The sequence below is a fragment of the Lepisosteus platostomus genome, chromosome 23 (genome assembly GCF_059453375.1).
Source record: "Lepisosteus platostomus isolate fLepPlt1 chromosome 23, fLepPlt1.hap1, whole genome shotgun sequence".
NCBI classification, from domain to species: Eukaryota; Metazoa; Chordata; class Actinopteri; order Semionotiformes; family Lepisosteidae; genus Lepisosteus; species Lepisosteus platostomus.
The window spans coordinates 16,710,236-16,729,738 of record NC_142633.1 but is presented as its reverse complement, the minus strand read 5'-3'; the positions used below and the strand labels follow the sequence as shown (position 1 = coordinate 16,729,738).

At 52.8% G+C, this 19,503-nt stretch overlaps 1 protein-coding gene across 2 annotated transcripts; it reads right to left on the bottom strand.

Annotated features, from left to right (window-relative positions):
• Nucleotides 1-484: 484 nt before the first annotated feature.
• eno1a (enolase 1a, (alpha)) lies at nt 485-14,811 on the bottom strand. 2 transcript variants are annotated; one of them, XM_088616719.1, is made up of 12 exons: nt 14,653-14,811; nt 10,616-10,710; nt 8,425-8,520; nt 7,772-7,830; nt 6,360-6,429; nt 5,972-6,105; nt 5,418-5,640; nt 3,886-4,083; nt 2,952-3,153; nt 2,258-2,366; nt 1,722-1,780; nt 485-954 (listed from the first exon to the last, which is right to left on the bottom strand). In XM_088616719.1, the coding sequence occupies exons 2-12, from the start codon at nt 10,698-10,700 to the stop codon at nt 885-887; spliced, it is 1,305 nt and encodes a 434-aa protein (XP_088472845.1). In that variant the 5' UTR covers nt 10,701-10,710; nt 14,653-14,811; the 3' UTR covers nt 485-884. The 2 variants fall into 2 exon arrangements, with proteins under 2 accessions (XP_088472845.1, XP_088472844.1); XM_088616718.1 differs by lacking the exon at nt 7,772-7,830 and adding an exon at nt 7,354-7,412.
• Between the last annotated feature and the right edge of the window lie 4,692 nt (nt 14,812-19,503).

Sequence of the window (19,503 nt, the reverse complement as noted above, 5' to 3'; positions counted from 1 at the left end):
GGGGGGCACTGTGCTGCTCTAAGGGCCCTGTCTGGATAATCCCACTTGACCCTGTGCAGAGCGTGTAGGACATCCAGTCAGTTGAAAAGCATCAGTAGGGGAATCACAGTCACAGCGCGCTGGCGATACAACCAGACTTAAACCCGTGATCAGAGAGATCATGCTGTGCACAAGGCAGTGCCTGCACCAGCTGAGTGTCTCATTCTTCAGACCCTCCTAAAACATTAACAGGGCAGCGCAGCTGAAACAAGTCTGGGGACTGCAGACTCAGCAAGTCTATAATCCAGTGCTTCTTAGTTTGGTCTCAACACTTGCAGTTCCCAGAGGAACACGGCTTTGTTCAAAACTGGACTGTTTTTGTGATGACAGAATCTTCCCTACGTTACAACTTTTTCAAAGCACTCTCTAGCGCTGAATCAAGCCTCCCTGTCCATCAGCAAAAACAGGGCTGCAGGGATGGGCGAAAAAAAACAACAAACAAGCATTTTTGTTTTGGACATAACCGTTCAAGGGAGGGTAGATTTTATTCGCCACACATACAGCAACACTACAACTTCTCCGATAGGCGGGCACATTGCACATAAATCTCTTTTACTAAAATAGGTCATCAAGAGACAAATCACAACAGCTGACGAAGAAACAAGGACCTGTCGCGCAGTTACGGAGTTACACACATTACAGGGCTGATCCCGGCATCAGGAAGCTGGAGCACGAATGGGGACCGCAGACGTCGATGCTTGGCCCTCTTCAGCGCGCCCCTCTCTCCGGGAAGAAAGTGAACTATGCTGGGGGGGGCGTGAGCGAGTGAGGTGGGCTGGGTGGGGGGGGCGTGGCGTGTGGTGCCAGGAAAGACCGGGCAGGCCCCAAGGAATCGGCAGCACACCTTAGTTGGTGAGGGGGTTTCTGAAGTTCTTGCCTGCAAAGCGAGCCTTGTCTCCGAGCTCCTCCTCAATCCTGTCAAAGAGACGGCACAAAAAAATATCGTCTGTCACTCCTACGCCTGAAACCGCCCACCCAAGTCAGGATTTCATTCAGCACAAAACCGCCAAGGTATCAGTGGGTTGGCTGCCAGCGCTACAAAAACTGTGACGAACGGATTTAAAACCACTCCCTCTCAGTCGGGCAGTGCAGTGAGATCCGTCTCACTGATGGTTTGCCAACAGCAGATTAGATTAGGTATTTTAATTCTGGAATATTTAATTATTTGCTAAAGAAACTTGCACGGAAGTAGAGGTGCAGCTTTTCAGCACTGCGGCCCGTGAGCTCTACCTTAATAGAATTCAACAGCCCTTTTCTGGACACTCCACTCAAAGCGCTTTACACCCCCAGTGTGCAGCCCCACCTGCATGATGCACCAGTACGCTCCCCACACAGCAGCTCTCAGTGGGGAGGAGAGCAGAGGGATGAAGCCAGATCAGAAATGGGGAGTATCTGGAGGCCATTGTTGGTAAAGGCCTAATGCTCACACCCAAGTCCTGCCAATCTGAGGGACAGGACTATGAGGGCATTTCAAAAACCCACAGGGCGGCTTGAATCCAGTGCAGAGATCATCAAGCAGGGATTCCAGGTCAAAAAGAAGGGAAGCTCTTCAAGGCTGCAGGTCTCGTCCAGTACTCTTCCCCGAGACCTCCAACATGCTCCTTCGCTTTGCGCACCCTGCTTCACACAATTCCTGCATTCAATTTTAAACCCTTCGGAGCCGAGACGCCCAGCGCCCTTACCTGAGAATCTGGTTATACTTGGCCAGACGCTCTGACCGGCAAGGAGCCCCAGTTTTGATCTGCAGGAAAAAAAAAAATTGGTTTGCAAAACGTCATGTTGACCATAGTGCACCCTGAATTCTCGTGCATGTTAAGATGCTTACGTTTAACTGCACCACAAAGAAGTGCTTTACAACAGTGTTGTCGTTAATACATTGTGAAAATGTTGTAGATAAGACACTAGCTTCTCAATCATATTGCAACACGGTCAGTGAAAGGCTAAAAATTTCAAACAGTGTTTAACAGTGTCTGACTGCATACAAATTATTGAACATTTATGGGAAAAAAGTTACCTTCTTGTATCTTTGTGAATTTTATCTTACACAAAACAATCATGCAGGGCACAATTTCGCCAAACCCTGTGCTGGAAGGTGTGTTTAACAGCTGACCGCGATAAGTCTGTGGCACTTCTATAAGCAGAACATACGGGTTTGGTTTCACCGTTTCCCTTCACGAATCTGTCCCTAGATCAGGTTCAGAAAGACAAAGTCCCTTGCCTGGCCAGTGCAGAGTCCAACCACCAGGTCAGCGATGAAGGTGTCCTCCGTCTCCCCCGAGCGGTGACTGACCATCACTCCCCAGCCGCTGGACTGAGCCATCTTGCAGCTGCACGTGGAAGAAAAGACGCAAGATCTTACACGACTGTTTGAAAGGCCGGCAAAGCTACAGGGACTTATTCCCCAGTCAGCCTGTGCAGCTGCTGTGGTAACTCACCCTGGAAACACAGTACGCTTCACCAGGGCTTTATGCTGGACAATGACCACACTGAACCAAGAATGCAAAGATAGCGGAGTCAGTACTGAAAGACGATGGCCCACTGGCTTAAGGGGACCCTGTAGATCCTCTCCCCCCACAAAAAAAAATAAAATAAAATCAACCAACAATTCTAAAAAAAGTACACAGGAAGTGGGCAGCAGTACATCTCTCGGCTGAACCCTCTGTTCTGGGTTTCATTCCGGAACGGAAACGAAGAGCAGCCCTGCGTGGAGGGAGTCCCACATGACCAACTCAACGGACAGGGGGCTGCGTCCATCCAGAAAGCCTCCAGCCTCGGGTGAAGTCCACCGCTTTTTGTAAAGAAAGCTCCCTCCCCTTCCCCAAAAAAATCTCAGCTCCCTTGCAGCTCGGCCCAGCGCCGTGAAACCCGGCGCGCAGAAGGCCGAGGGGGGGACGGCTGGAGGGGACACTCACGCCTGCAGCGACTCGGTGACGGAGCCGATCTGGTTGACCTTCAGCAGCAGGCAGTTGCAGGCCTTGTCCTCCACGGCCTTCTTGATGCGCTTGGGGTTCGTCACCGTCAGGTCGTCGCCCACCACCTGGATGGTGGTGCTGCCGGTGAACTTGGACCAGGCCGCCCAGTCGTCCTGGTCGAAGGGGTCCTCGATGGAGACCACTGGGGGGGGGGGGGGGGGGGGGGGGGTTGAGCACATGCGTTACACACAGCTGCAGGGCACCCGGGGCCAAGACGCTGCCAAACCCGGGGCCCCAAAACCAGAGAGTCACCCCATTTCTGCAACCCTACAGTTCAAGACGAGCGTCACCCACCCACCCTCTAACTGAGAGAAATAAAAGCCATGCAGGGTGCCAACTCAACCTGAGATATTCCACCCGCGGGCCCCTCGACCACACATTCGAAATGCATCGGATACAATCCCCCAGGGAATGAAAGGACCGGAGCGCCAGGCCGGGAGATAGACACGGCGCCGCTCAACTGGCGAGGTCTTCCGAAGGGGGACACACAGGCTGGGGGACAAGCCGCCCAGCGAGGCGCGGGAACGGACACCCCGATATCCTTCACGAGACTCTGGGGGCGACGCCGGCAGCCACACGAGCCGACCGGGCCTCGCACCCTCCCGTCGTTCAGAGCCACGGCGGTACGAGACGGTCTCGGACGGGGAAACGGAATTATAAAAGAAAGCTGGATTTTAGACGTGGCGCATCCTTGTCTCACAAGACATCCTGGTCTTGTTTGTTTGTTTTTTTTAGAATCTTTGTTTTAAGACACAACAGACGGCTGTGCGAGAGTAAACTTGGGAAAAGAAACAAAAACGTGCTTCGGCAGGGGCAGGGAGAACTCGGGCGTGCGAGGAGGGAACCCTATTGCGTTTGCAGGGGAGAACCTTACCTGGGTAGTCCTTGATGAAGCCCTTGTACAGGTCAGCCAGCTGGTCCGGGGTGATGTACCTGCTGGGGTTGTCTGGGGACTTGAAGTCCAGGTCGTACTTCCCGTCTCTGTAGAACTCGGAGGCGGCGACGTCCATCCCGATGACGATCTTGTCCGTGTACCCGGCCTTGCCGATGGCATTCTTCAGGAGCTCCAGGGCTGAGGAACAAAAGCCGCGGTCAATGCCGCGGACAAACTTTCACACAAGGAAGTGCCCCGGGTGACACAGGACCACGTGCCTCCGAGATGGGTGGACAAAGATGCGAGTAACGACATGCTGGGGTGAGGTGCCTGAAAAACACCCTCCATTTGAAAAAAACAAGTGCAGTTCTTGTATGAGAGGACCGTAACACAGCTTACAGCATGAAAAAACTAACAATGTGCCTGAACAACGGCCCCTGGCTCTTTCTGGGCGACTGCTCTGCAGCACCTCCCTCCAGATCAGTCACCTGCAGCTGCAAATCCAGACATCACTGGATCCTAATCTGGTAAAACCTACTTCAGGCTGAGTAACTACTTTAAACATTGGATCCACTGCCGCAAACAGCAGCCTCAATGGGCTGAAGAGGTGTGGATGATTCATTCTGCTGCTGGCCGGCAATTGCAACACTGCACAGGCTGATCTTGGAAACTACAGGGCTGAGCTGCACATCAAGCTGGTTCTGGGAGGACTGGAGCTCCGCACGGCCTGGGAGCAGCTCTTCAAGAAGGGACGAGCAGCTGCCCCACCCCTCAGCGAGAGTATACGTCCCGCCTTATTTCAGCGTTTCTGAACGGGGAAACGGCGTCGGTTGAAGTGAAAACCGGAGGTCATCGTGAACATACAGAACTCAACACCTCAAACACCGGCTACAAACAGCGAGGTGTTTCCGATGGGAGCTGTGGCTCCGGGGCGCCAGCAGCAGTCAGATGGCCCGGCCCCTAACTCCTGTCTGCCGCCCCGCAGAGCTCGATCTCTGGGCCCCCCGCCCCCCGGGGCAGCAGCTGCTCTTCTTGCTTGTTCAGCACCCCACCCCCACCCCTCCCCCTGAGCAGGGCGGGTCACAGTTGGCTAATTTAGGGGCACCCCCCCTGCTCAGCTGACGGTATCAAGTTGAGGGCCTTAATTTGGAAACCATCTGCCTCCCTGGATCTGCCTGCTTGCTCTCGGGCTGTTGACCTTCCTGCCAGCGAAGACCCCTGGCCACTGAACCAGGAGGCTTACTGGGGGGCGGGGTGACCCGAGCCGGACACGCAGTCAATGGACACGAGTTTTAGATCCTCTTCAGAGCCAGGGATGAAACAAAGCAAAGGGGGGGGGGGTGCAATTAATAAAAAATGAAAAAGGAAGCAGGCGGCCTCTTCTCCCAAGGCTTTATCCCCCAGCGCCCCACACCGCACAGGAAGTAAAACCTCCGACCTCCTCCACTTCGCCCCGGCGCCTTCACTGACCCCGGCCGTCCCCACGCCTGATCCCCGGCCAGGGCAGCCGGGAGAGAGGTTCCTTCCCTCACCTTCCTTGTTCTCCAGGATGTTGGGGGCGAAGCCGCCCTCGTCGCCCACGTTGGTGGCGTCCTTGCCGTACTTCTCCTTGATGACGTTCTTCAGGTTGTGGTAGACCTCGGCCCCGATGCGCATGGCCTCCTTGAAGCTCTTCGCCCCCACGGGCAGGATCATGAACTCCTGCATCGCCAGCTTGTTGCCTGCGTGGGAGCCGCCGTTGATGACGTTAAAGGCCTGCGGAAAAACCCGGAAGAAAGAAAAGGCGATTGGCGATTGGCCGCGGCCGACTCCTCCGACCACCCCCCCCCCCCCCGCTCCCTGCAAATGTTCTGCAAGAAGTCTTCATGCAGTTTAAGAAAACGCGTCACTGAGGAGGCGTGCGCCCCTTTCAGTTGCCAACGGACAATGGCGCACAGGGAACGTCACGTGAGCAAAAACGACCCCCGCCGAAAAAACAGCCAACTGCTGCCGAGAAGCTCCCAGGGGTGCAAGCCCGCTAAGGGGCGCAGTGGGCGACATCTCGAGCAGTGCACGTCGGCGCCAGGCCTCTCCGCCGCGCACTCACGGGGACTGGGAGGATGACCTCGGGGTTCCCGGCCAGGTCGGCGATGTGGCGGTACAGGGGCACCTCCTTCTCGGCGGCGCCGGCCTTGCACACCGCCAGAGACACGCCGAGGATGGCGTTGGCGCCGAACTTGGCTGCGATGTGGGCAAGAGGAAAGGAAAGAAAAGAAAGTCACTGAAATGAGCAAGGCTTTCATCGTCGGGCACGAAGGGTTCCCTCTTCACTGTTTAAGGGCGCTGAAAACTTCACGCGCATTCAGATTCACAACCTTTCCAAGGCTAGGGGTCGTTCTGGTTCCCCCCAGTCACTGCTCTGATTCATTCTGAGGATTTCTTGACACAGACAGAGACACACACACAGACACACACACACAGACACTAAAACTCACATTTGTTTTCAGTGCCGTCCATCTCCAACATCAGCTTGTCGATCTTCTCTTGCTCGGTGACGGACACATTCTGGGGGAGAAACGGACGAGGCTGAAGCGAAGCAGCGACACGAAACCCCTCCGGCGCGTCTTGTGTGAGAGCGAACCGGCCTCTGTGCCCAGGCTGGTTTTCTAAGCGTCTACTTTTATTTTAGTGCAAAATGTTTCAGCTTTTCTTAAACTCGGGAGGACGAGAGCCCTCTTTAAGAAGATCCTCCTCCTTCAGTGTCTTCTGTACAACCGGTTTTCTGACACACTTAACATTTCAAAGGATAAAACCCAAAAGAGATATAAAGGAAATAAACACCTCTTAACTCTCACCCTTACTCAACTAATTAAACTGATAGCCAGAAATGGATTAGGATTTGAAGAAAATGGTTCATATTGGGTACTTTTAACAGCTGCCCAGCAGCATATCCAAAACATCTGATCATGCAGTGAGATTAAGTGTTAAGATAATTGATCACGCAGACCGTCAGTATTGCTTTGTACTTATCCAGTTCCAGCTCAGAGCAGGCTGAATACAGCACAGAGATCCATTATTGCTGTGGCTCACCTGCACAATGTCTCAGTTCACCACCTGCATTCATTTAAAATCAGGGGTCACAATAAGCTTTGACAAGGCCTTGATCTCAGAAACCAGGCCAATTTGGAATCAACATGAACCGAGACATTCAGCATGCTGGTTAGAAAACAAATCCATCATTGTGCTTTAAGTTGTTACTTTTATGCACCACTGATTAAACTGTTAAAATCCCAAAACCGTGCCCTTAAAGATTTCTTTGTTCCTAGCAGACTAGCTCACTCAGAGACCACCTCAGTCTGCGGAAAACCACTTGCTCATAAAGATACTAAACAAAAAAAACATATGCTCTGCCTTGCAAGAGGTGTTGCCATAACCTTCATCATTGCATGGTTAAAAGAAAATGTTAGTTCAAACAATAAATGTTCCTACCTTGCTAATCAGTGCAGGTGCAATTGTTTTATTGATATGCTCAACAGCTTTTGAGACACCTGCAAGGAACAAGCAAATCCATCACTGATCCCCAAAACAGACGACACACCCATGCGCAGCAGGCAAGACTAGACGATCACCGCACGCCCTCGCCACCCCCCTCCGTCTCCTTCCTTAATGTTAATCATTCTGATGCATTACAAAACAAAATATGGAGATGCATGGGGTAGAGGAGTGATGACGTTGATTCACGAAAATGATATAGGTGAAGACGAATGATTGAAAACGTGATCGTCTAAGACTGCCTGCGTTAAGGTTAGTGGTCAGAGCACAGTCCCTTTGCATGCTTTTGTGAATTACTGTAATCCAGCCAACCCCTGCCCCCCCCCTCACCCACAACACCACACACTTTAATTACCTGATTACACAAAGCTGGTCCCAAGAAATCATTAACATATTTAACGGCTCTGCCCACCCCTGACAGAAGGGAAAAAAAAAGATGAAGGACGCACAGAGCAAGCAGAGTAGGAGAGCAAAGTTACAGGAAATGAGAGAAAAACGCTCCCCACCCAGCCAGAAAACAAGCTTTTGTACAGCGATTCGAGATGAGGTGCGTCCTGAAAAACCTACTGGTGACAAACGTCTGTGTTTCCTCATTACAGTGCAGAAAAGCCTTGGCTGACTGATGTCACAACACTGCATAAGCCATTCACAAAAGAGATCACTGAATTAGAAGCTTAAATTAGGGATTTGGCAGAAAAGCTCAGCTGAGTGATTTTACTGGAAGGCCTACAAAAGAGGCTCGATTCTCCTCACAGCTCTGCTGCATCACGACGTCTAGGCCATGACGTTCTGTCCTGCGCTCAACCGGGTTTTCAGAACTACAGGAGGATGCAAAGCACTTCATTTCTCATCTGCTGAGCTAGCAAGACAAATGGTGGCGCTGGAGACAAAGTGTCCTCTTTTCTACACAAAAGACAACAGTCTTGTAGCTCCGTCCCGCAGAGGACGAAGAGAAACAGCGTTTTGGGGCTCCCCCCCTCCCCCTCCCCGTCCTCTCCCCCAACGCACCCTTTCCCAAGTAGCGAGTCTTGTCGTTGTCGCGCAGCTCCAGAGCTTCATAGATCCCAGTAGAGGCTCCGCTGGGCACGGCGGCTCGGAAGAGACCTGAGGACGACCAACACAAGGGGGCAATGAAGGGCCAGAGGCGGGGAGAGACATGACCCGAAATTACCTTTCAACGGGAGGATGGCGGTCTGGATATTTCACAGCGCGCCACGCACAACCGCAGGAAACTGAACTCGGGCGATCCTGCTCACGGGCTGCCCGTGACGATTCGATTGTACCGATCCTTAGGATCGCCAGTCGAAGAATCACCCGCAATTTAAAGAACCCCAGCGGCACGCTGTCCCCACTCCCACCAGCACACCGAGATGTGAGCCAGAGACGTGGAACCAAGCGCCAGCCCTCTGTGACCTTAACCGAGCTCGTCGGCTGAACCGCCACGGCTCCCCCGACCCCCGGCCGAGGAGAACGAGCACCCAATAAGATGAGAGGCGCAGCTGTCGAGGAGCATCTCGGCTGACAGTACAGAGCCTGGCCGCCGTGCAGACGAGATGCCCGAGCTGGGCTGCAATTGCTTTCCCAGCTGTTCCCGGAGGAACAGCCGTGCCCCAGGTCCAGAGCGACAGCGGAGCCGATTGTGATGTCGGCAGGAGGCAGATCCAACGCCCAGCATTCCGCAAGGCCCGCTGCGGGAATAACGGGGAAAACACCTCACTCGGGAAGCGGGAGCTCTTTTCTTACGGCTCTCTCAAGCCCTGCAGAGACAAACACGCCCACGAATCTGCTATCCCGCGCGACAGCGGTGGTTTTTACTTCCTTTCAGGGTGCTCAGCTGCCCGAGAGCACATTGCTGCGTGATGTCAGGTCACTGAATTGATGCGACACAGCAGCTTCAACGGGGATTCATGAGGGATTTAAAACAGCGGGGCTAAGCTTTAAAGGATTACTTCCACTAGCAAAGCTCTCCAGATGGGAATGTCTGCCTTTCAAAACCGGCATTGTTCTTGAATGCCTTGAAAAACAAAAAATTCATCTGCGTTTCACAGAGCAGATCCACACGCAGAAGCCTTCAGATTACGTTTCGGTTTTGTGCGGCAGTAATGTCAAATTCCTAGTTGCTCTTGCATCACGGATGACGACGCTTGCCAAGCACGTACAAGTGCTAACAGAAGGAGTATGAAGCCATTCTAAGCAGCGTCTGGAGAGGAGGGGGGGGGTTCCCCTCTGATGCAGTAAGTTTGCAGGGTCTGACGAGTCACGCTCCTGCTTCAGGTGGGCTAGTACCTGCATGGCTCTTCTCGCCCACTGCCACAGCCTGCCTGGCAGACGTGTGGACGTCTGGGGTGTGTAGACAGCCGCGTGCGAGAACGGAGCACGCCCGATACGTGACTTCCAGCAACTCGCAGCTCGGCTCGCAGACGATCCCCCCCCAAGATTTCCACGGACATGCAAAGCCCTTCCTCTCTCTGCTGCTTCTCCCGGCTCGCCGGCTGACTCACTGTCCCATCCCCGAACTCTCCCTGGAGAGGTAGCTGGCTCCTCTTCAGAAATGATCTATTCGGATTTAGCCCCTCCACGAGTGAGTCACTGAAGAGTCTCGCCGCAGTCCGAGGAGTGTAATGTTACAGACTATTTTTATACACCAACAACCTGATCCCTCATTTCCACTCTACTGTACTGTACTTTATACGAGAGGCCTGAAAGGAGAGTTTCAACAGACCAGCTCTTTGGCTCTCAAATGGAAGAAATACCATCCCTTCGAACGGCAGACTAACAGCATCGTCAATCCTTGATTCACGAAACTCCCAGGCATGACCGAAGGCTTGAACCCTGCATTTTCTTCCCCTGCTAAAGCTCATACCTGTGCCTCAGCAGAATATTTCAGGAAAATGACACTAAAGGCATAAGGAGATGGGGTTCTGCATGAATCTGCTTAATTCGTCTCCCATACCAGAATCTAGAACCTGTGATTATTTACAAACTTGAGTCTGTTACTGCGAAGAGGATTCTTCACTTCCTACCAGTGGACCTGACACGGCACGTGGAACCGATCCCTCATGACGCTGATAAGGGCTCAGGGTTAAGCCAAGCAGGACCTGACCTGCGGCTCTTCCACACAAACTCACGAAACATGCCTCCTTATCTCTCTCTCTCATGATAATTATGTCAACTCCTGCCCCCTCCCCACTCATTTTACCTTTCTTAGTGTAGAGGTCCACTTCCACAGTGGGGTTTCCACGGGAGTCAAAAATCTCACGGGCGTGGATCTTCAGGATGGACATGATGGCGGCTCTGGAACGAAAGAAGGGGGGGGGGGGGACAAACGCCGGTGACCAAACCGATCTGCCTGGTGGGGCGCCCCCTGACCACGCTGCTGCCCCCGGTTTAAAACAAGCTCATGCAACAAGACCAGGGGGCAGCGAAACCTCCGAGCGAGTTTCCCCACGGCCCCCTCCCGGGGGAAAGGGGCATCGCATAAGGGCTACCTGCCTTCGGAAGAACAACCGAACGAGCCACGAGACAACTTAAAAAAAAAACCTTTGTGCTCCGAGAAGGAGCACAGATCCACCTGGAGCCAGAGGGGGGGTCTGCCCCCGGTTCTCCCCATGGCTGTGCAGGTCTTCCTCTCCTCGGCGGGCAGCTGGGTCTTCACCCATCCTGTATTCCTACAGAAGCTCTGGCAGCAGCCTTGCTCTGGAAAGAGCAGCCCTGCCTTGGGCCCTCGCTCGGCAGGTTCTCCCCAGTCCGCGCTGGGGAGACCGCAGAGACACCCCCTCCCCCAGCACACCAGCGCGTTCCCTCCCAGCGCTCCACGGCACGACCCGACCAGCACCAGCACCCGGACAGACGTCTCTTCTGCCCCAACGGGCCGAGCGGTGGAACGCGGTGGAGACGACGCTCTTAAGCGCTCAGGTGTTTTGCAAACTCATTGTGAATAAAACAAAAACTGTTGCAATTCGTTTACAATCACAAACTACACTGCTACATCCCAACTTTCAAGGATTATCGTCTATAGAGAGCCTCAAAGACACAGCCTCAGCTCAACAATTGATCCCGATTTGCGTTTTTCAAGAACTGGGTTCAGCGTCCAGTTTTAGATGTCTTCAGACGGACCTTCTCCACGTCAGCCGTCTGTCGTGGTACAACCTGGTAACAGGTGGCCAGCAGCCTATTTCCAGAACAGCGGTAAAGCCTAGATCAGATCGCCAATGTGCTATAAATCATCTTATCGATGCACTAATCAATCATCCTTTTCATTCTATTGTTGTTTAAAACTAAACTGTCCTGATCCAAGGGCAATAGGACACCCTCACACTGCATCTGAAAATGAGTCTAACTTTGCCAAATGAGACACCTCAGCTTAGTCCCTACAGCAACACATCAGGCATCAAAACTGGGGCCCTTTAACCTTAAGGCACTAGGGGCCAGGGAGACTAAAGTGCTTATTGGTAAGGATACCGATTTAGTTTAGGCTTAGTGGGCTTGTACCTTTCAAGCTCACAGAATGAGTCAGTGCTCAGATGTCAAGTGAGGCGCACCGAACCAATAAAAGCCTATTTAGACTTTTAGCGAGATGCCCTGCGCAGCACTCCCTCTCGATCCATTAATGTCTGCGCGATGGAGATGGACCACTGGAAAACTGCCCCCGGCTGTCCCTAGGAGCTAGCAGACCCGTGCTGTCCTTCCCTCGTCCACACGATCGAGTGGGACGGCTGTTTGAATGGAGCCACAGGCTTTTAGTCGAGTTCAGCTTTTGGCCAGCCGGGGTTAAAAAAAAACAAACTTGCTATTCACAGCGAGTCTATTCTAGCCAAGGTGCTCTTGGTTACAAAGCTGTAGGACAGGGGTCTCTGCTCCCGGAGGAAACAGCCAGGAAGAGAGACTGTTAAACTGATCAAACTGCATCAGGATGGCTAAGAAATGCACTTCCGAGTAAAGAACAAAAAAATAAGCTGTTGCATAGTAAATCTAGTTTTTGAGTTAGAAGCCTACAACAAGCTTATCTTTTGTACCCTGATCTGTACCCACGGCCAGTGCAGGTCTCCATGTCAACATTACGCTGTCTGCAATGGGCTTTCCTTCACAGCCCAGACTTCAATATTCCTCACCAATGCGGACAGCCTGAGAGGCCTGTATATAACGATCTAACGACTCGCAGCCTCGGCAACAGGCCGCCCATGCTATCGTAAAACTTATTTCCAGGACCCAGTGACTTATTTCCTTAAACGCCAATTGCGCTGCATGAATCAGACATCTGCAATTTCACAGGAAAGAGCATTAATCATGGCCAGTACTAACAGAGTCATAACCCCCAAAGCACATTTTCAGGTGCACCCTCTGTCCTTGGGGTTTTATAGGCATTTATAACTAGTGGTTAGGGCTGAAGCTTGTTATATCAACACTTAGTTCAACTTAGCCAATTACCAGAAGGTCCTACAGCTCTCCTGGACCAGGATGGGAGATCCCCCCTACTCAACATGCAGCCATTCCAGTGCTCTCCAGTAGTGAGCAGTCCTGCTCATAGATAAGATAAGATCACTTTATGAGCCCATTTCTTGCACTGTCTTTTCACATACCCCAATTCGCAAACAACCGGGGGGTCGCAAGAACTGAGGGACACAGACTGGGGTCCCGTGATGTTAATGAAAATAAAACTACTGGGGTCTCCCAAACGGTGCTGGTGGAAAGCAGTCTGAGTGGCTGAGAGGACAGCCCTTTCACCGCAAGAAACGTGGTTTCTGCTTCACATTGAGGAATCAGACCGCTAGAGACCTGAGTGGGCGGGAGGGACGTGTCCCCATTTACTGAACGCGCCGAGCATTTCCAGTTCCTGGCACACTGCCTCTGGAGGCAACGTGGTTTTCAATGTCGATCTGGGTTTCGGGGTCACCCCGAAAAGTCCACTCGACACCCCTTTTTTTCTCTCAGACACGCACGATGTCGTGTTTTTTCCACCCCCACCCTCCCGGGTGGTGCCGGGGACTCCGCACAGGTGCGGCGCTCGCAGCGCCTCGGGCAGGACGTGGGTGTTGAGGGTTACCCCAAAACCCCGAAAACAGGATTGACATTGGAACCGCTACCTCCGAAAGCGGCGTTGCCTCCAAAGGTCGTGTCCTGGGAGCTGGAAATACTCGGCTTGTTCAGTAAATCAGAAAGCGTCCCCCGTCCCCTCCAGCCGGGTGTGTTAAGCGAGGCAGCCCGGAAGGCCTCGAGTCTTATATTCGCTCCAATTATAGTGTTTCTGCGTCTCTAAACCGGGATCTCGTCTCTTTCCCTCCCCCCCCCCCCCAGAAGTGGTCTTTTTTTTAGGAAAAACCCCCCAACAACAATTAAAAAAAATTAACAGGAGGAGGAGATGAAAGTTACGTTTTAAACGCATTAAAAAACTCACGTAAAAAAAACGCTACAGACAGACTGGCGTTTCCCAGGAAGCAGAAAAAAAGCCAGTCTATTTAAAGTTCCGACACGGACAACATGGATGTCCCTGGGATTAAAGACCCGCTTGAGAAGCGTTTTACTCCCGAGATACAGTTAACCAGGAACTACGAGCTACAGAGCAGAGTTCAGAACGACAGGAAAATTGCACAATGATATCAAACGTTGGTCTTGTAACAGAATGATCTCAGCATTTCTATAAGGCTTTGTCAAGAGAGGAAACGGCGACCGCTTAGCGACTGACCCGTTTCAAACCGCCGGCAGCCCCGATATGACGCTCTCCGCTGGGGCTGAACTTGAACCCGATACCCCTAATTGAATTACACCCCCGGCGGTGCACCGAGCGAACCCTTCACGCTCCGCCCCCCAGATGGGCAAAACCTTTAAGATAATTAACAGGTTTAAAGAGAAATCGCCTAAAATGGGCGATTAAAACCTTCCAACTAAAATGACAAAACTTCCTCTCTGACACAATGTACTCCCGGGCCCCCTATTAATTAGCTGCAGCCCCATAGCGTCTCGACACCCGCTTATCTCCCTGTCTCTCTCAGGGTATAGAGAGAGACACTGATTCAGGTCACAGCATGTGAATTAATTCGGAACTTTCGGGAAATCAAAAATATTAAAGACGACGCGTGCATAGGAAGCGCACGAGATGGGGAACCCCCCCACACACACACACACCCCAGAAACGAATAAAACAGAGCTTACAAAACGGGGCCCGCTCATGATTAAACTGGGCTCACCCCCACATCATCAGAGCTAAAGGCTTTATACATGGTGCTGAGCCGCTCTTACCTGACTGTGCGGCGGTGAAGGAGAAGGAGAAGGACAGGGGCTCGCGCTGGCTGGCAGACGGAGAGAAGCAGGGCTCGCGCAGGGCTGCGCTATCAGGAAGAGAGCTCGCGCCTGATTGGCTCCTGCGGGGCTCACGCGACACGCCCGCAACTCGGGGGGGGGGAGAGGAGGAGGAGGAGGAGGCCGGTGCACGAGAGGCTGGAAGTTTCCACCGAGCGCAGCGGCGCCCGCCGGGCGGATGCGGAACACGTTACTGTTACCGTCTGCGTCGGTTTTTTGTTTTTTTTAAAAAGTCGCGTTTTCTTTCCAAACGAAACGAACGAAGCCCCCACTTTACCGTCCCCTCGTTTCGCAGTATCTCCACAGGCCGAAGTGAAACCCGTTATCGGAAGCAATGCACGTATTTGTAACATTAAAAAACAGCAGATAACGCCTGGAGCCGAACTGGGGCCGCCGTCGTGAGCTTTGTCGGGGCTCACCGCCTGTTGCGCACGTGGGTAGGGGATGGGTCCTTTATTTCGGGGTGCTGCACGGGTTTCAAGGATGTAACCAGATCCCAGGATGAAAGCTGCTTCTCCAGGGACAGTCCCGACCCAGCCCCCCCGCTCGGGATGCAGTGGCGCAGTGAGGACTACGTGCCGGGAATCAGCAACGCTTTCCGCGCGACGGCGCTGCGTCACTGCACAGGGAGCAGACCGCCGCCCGAGCCAGGCTTTCCACGGCCGATTCACGATTCAGTCATCCCCAAACCACTCAGGGTGACCCGCAGATTGATACAGAACAGTCATTCTCCTTCGCCAGACACCCGCCGCAGCCCCGAGTGCGAGCTGACATTTTCCTCATCTTTATTTTCTCTTTACGTAGCCGAACACATAACATAGGTGCACATACACATGCTATAATACACACGGGAGATAGGCTGAGTGCCCCCATTATTCTTACACCCGAAGAAGGGTCCACAGCCGAAACGTTGTGTTTTCTTTCTTCTCCTTTCGGCAGGGAATAAACCCATGACCTGTTCCATGATGCATATCACTCGCGCATTTTCTCTGTCACGATCATTAGAAAAACGGTTCAAGAATAAGAAGGCGAGGGGAGATTCTCAAGCCCTGTAAAACTAATGCTATAATAAAGAGATACGTCAGTGATGAAATATTCTTCTTGTTCCTTTTTTTTTAAATAAATGAATACGTCTCAAGTCTAGGGGCGTGGGTGTCAGCCTTGGAGCTGTTGCGGTCTGGGCTCGACTGTGGGGTCGGGGCTCCTTCTGCGTGGAGTCCGCGTGGTCCTCCGGCATTCACGTGGGGTTTCCAGCGAGAGGCGGGCGGCCACGAACGAGGCGCCGTCTCCTCCCTTTCCCTGTCCCAGCCGGTAATAAACCCTCACCTGGTCCCCTCCAACAAGCCTGACGCAGCTCCCTGCCCCGACCTCTCTCACCCGGGGGGTCTGCGGCTTTCTGATGGCGGGTGGGCGCCGGTTCAGCGCTTTCGGGGTGAACCCACGCAGCCGTGAACTGAAGGACAGACAGCTCCCGGGCCCCGTGTGTGGAGACGCCGAGGGGCTGCCTGGTGTGCTAGCGAGCAATGCGGAGGGATGGCGCTTCTGCAAACAGGGAACTGGAATCAGAAAGCGCGCAAAACTTGTCTTTCCTAACGAGCTCGGCTCCGGGCGGAGAGACCTGTTACCCAATACCTGCAGCTTGCATAATTTATAACCGTGTTCGCGCGGGGGCCTGCCTCGGCGGCGTGTCTCGCTCACAGGCGCCCTTCATCAGAGCGATTGGAAGACAAAATGTCACTTTTTTTGTTTTTTCCATCTCGGCAGGCAGGCGATGATGAGCAGATCTGCGCAAACAGCAGCACGGAATGGAGGACAGGGGTGTCCGGTCCTGATCCCGGCAGGCCCGTGTGTCTGGGTTTCGGTCCAGCTCGGCTAAACCGGCTGGTCCCTGGCTTAACCGGGCCGACCCACACCAGGGCCAGTCTTCCCAGAAGCCAATTAAGCTGCCAGCATGTCTTTGGACGGACTGTGGGAGGAAACCGGAGCGCCTACAGGAAACCCACACGAACCCGGGGAGAACATGCAGACTCCACACAGACAGCACCCCAGGGCTTGAATTCAACCCTGGGGCCCAGCACTGCGAGGCAGCAATGCTATCCTCAATGTCCCTTCGGGATCAATAAAGTCTTGTCTAGCTAACAACTGCACCACCCTGCTGCCCTTTTCGGTACCGACCTGTAGACATATATAAACACATTTGTAACACACAAAATCTGAACAGAAATTGTAACCGTGCACAAGCATTCCTGAACACGGGGCTGATTCATTCTCAAAACGTCCTTTTTTTCCGCCATTGAATGATCAGCGGCAGTCATCCACCCCCCCCCCCCCCCTCGAGGCCCTGTTGCCATGGCGAGGGCCCGTCCCCCGTCACCATGGCAGCCGGAGGAGTGCAGAACTGAGCATCAGCAATGGCGGACGCGCGCGGTGACCTTGAGGACGGCGGGACGCGGGAGCGCGCCGCCTGGTGGTTCGCCTGCGCCACGTCACGGACAGAGGCGGAAGAAAATGCGTTTCCAGGCAGGAACCAACATCATGACGTCCCAGGGCTTTCTGAGGGTAGAACAGTAGTCAGAAAATGATTCACTGAGATATTAGGAAGCAGTCGTGTTTTATTGAAACAGTTGTTCCATTCATTCTAACTTAACTTTGAATGAAACTCGTTTTGAGGTTTCAGAAGTAAGAACAACTACTGCCTGAATAAAAGAGCCCTTGTTTACTCTGGAGTCATTCCCAGCGTGTGTTCTAATATTAATGCACTCAATTGCAGCGGCACCCAATCTTTGCTGTCTTTGCCAGCTGTAGAAGACTCTTCCAGAGAAGTGGGGCACTGTTTGGATTAGTGTACCAGCATCCTGGTCTGGTCAGCCTGGACTGCATCAGCCCCACCACAGCACTGACACAAGCTTTCTGAGTCACTGCCTTGTGATGGCTTCATTGTTCCAGCACGCCTACTCTGTAATCCGTTAAAAAGAAAAAAACAGTTTGAAGTTTTGTTTGCCTTGGAAGTTTAATGAAAGATGCCCATGGCTGTCTTGTGAGGGCAGGGGAGCTGACCCCAGTGCCTGAACTCTGAACTCTGTCTGGGCTCTGGCCAATCAGACCAGGCTCTGCTGGGTACTGGGACCGCTGGTGCAGGGCGGCTGCTGTGTGTCACCCAGCTGGGTCTCCTCCTGGGTGCAGAACACTTTGGGCTGCAAGGCGCAATCAGTCATAAAGCTACTATTCATTTTTATTTATTCTCTACAAGGCTGGAAGCAAAATATTAGTTTTTTCCTCTCACCCAGTTCCAACCAGGCCAGCCCACTATTTCTTTCTCAAAGGTTTCTGTGAGGGTCTACACTGCCTCCTACTGGTCAGACGAAGAAGTGCAGCATCAGGGTCTCACTGTTCTGCCAGTGCCAACACCGCACAGCCCGGAGTTTCAGTGTACTTCTACGTCAGGGGGAAGCTCTTTTTTTTTTGAATGGAGTGTTCCATTAATTTAGTTCCCGAGGCAATATTTGCAAATAAGTTATGCCTCAGTGGTGGGTTTCTCACATTTGCCACCTCGTTTGAAAAAAGAAATAGTCATGTTTAATTCAGGCGTGGGGCTGGAAGACAAATACACGGCGAGAGGTGATCTATAAATCTATACGCGAGCAAGCCAGGCCTGCGGCCCAACTCAAGTTTGTAAATAATTAATTTTATTGACTCCGGAAAACCCACACATTGCATAAAGGTTGATACTTCAACCGATCAATACCCCCCCCCTTCCCAAATCAATTTCCATTCTAGACCAAATGAAAGCAGTGACCTTTGTTAGCAGATGCAGGCTGAAAATGGGTGGATATGACAAGATCACTCTATTGGCCACATACAATGTCTTGCATTAGGAGTTTGTCTTTTCGCAGACCCCAGCTTGCCCTCCATGAGACACACACAGACTAGGAGAGAAGCTGGGGGTCAGAGCACAGGGTCAGCCATTGTACAGCACCCCTGGAGCAGTTGGGATTAAGGGCCTTGCTCTGGGGCCCTCCTCTGCTGGCCGCGGGATTTGAACCAGCAACCTTCCAGCCACAGGCACAGAGCCACCACTCCGCCCCGGGGTGGCTGGGACCGTGACCAGGCGTGCATGCGACAGTCCCGCATCTAGATGCTAGGAGGCATCCGAAAAGGCTCTCTGCGGTTAGAAGCAGAAGGGAACCCCGATACCATGATTTGCTCACACAGGCCATTTCAGCCTCATGGTATTCATTTGCGAGGGGGAAGCCAAGACTACCTATAGCGCATACAGGCCACATCCAGAGCTCAACTGAGAAAGCTTACAGCAGCAGTATAACCCAGCGGCATCTCTCGGAGAGAGCTTTCAAGATCTGGGTCCCAACTCAGCCAATTAACTAATTAAGCTAGTTAGGGGCAAAGAGGAGAGAATGCCGAGCTGCGCTGGTTTGCTGGCGAGAAGCACAAATCGTCAGCGATACATCTACACTTCCATCCACAGGGTTGCGGAGCAGGCAGAGTGCAAGGCTGGATACACCCTGGATGGGACGCCAGTCCATCGCAGGGCAGGATACACCCTGGATGGGACGCCAGTCCATCGCAGGGCAGGATACACCCTGGACGGGACGCCAGTCCATTGCAGTGATCTAAGCCTATAGGCCTCTAATAACTGACAGCCATGAGCCTAAGATCCAGGACAACATACAGTACTGCACTCATTTCTCCATTCTTACCCAGAACGCACCAGCTGCAAAAACTACACTCCGTGGTGCCAACGCTTGCAGTAATTCTTTCAGTGGGAACTGTTTC

Excerpts from the sequence above, each read along its gene's own strand:
- eno1a (XM_088616719.1), bottom strand. The coding sequence starts at position 10,700 with ATGTCCATCCTGAAGATCCACGCCCGTGAGATTTTTGACTCCCGTGGA. Across the intron at positions 8,521-10,615 it reads GGACCTCTACACTAAGAAAG|GTCTCTTCCGAGCCGCCGTG; the intron begins GTAAAATGAGTG and ends GGTCGTCCTCAG. Across the intron at positions 3,154-3,885 it reads CTTCATCAAGGACTACCCAG|TGGTCTCCATCGAGGACCCC; the intron begins GTAAGGTTCTCC and ends CCCCCCCCCCAG.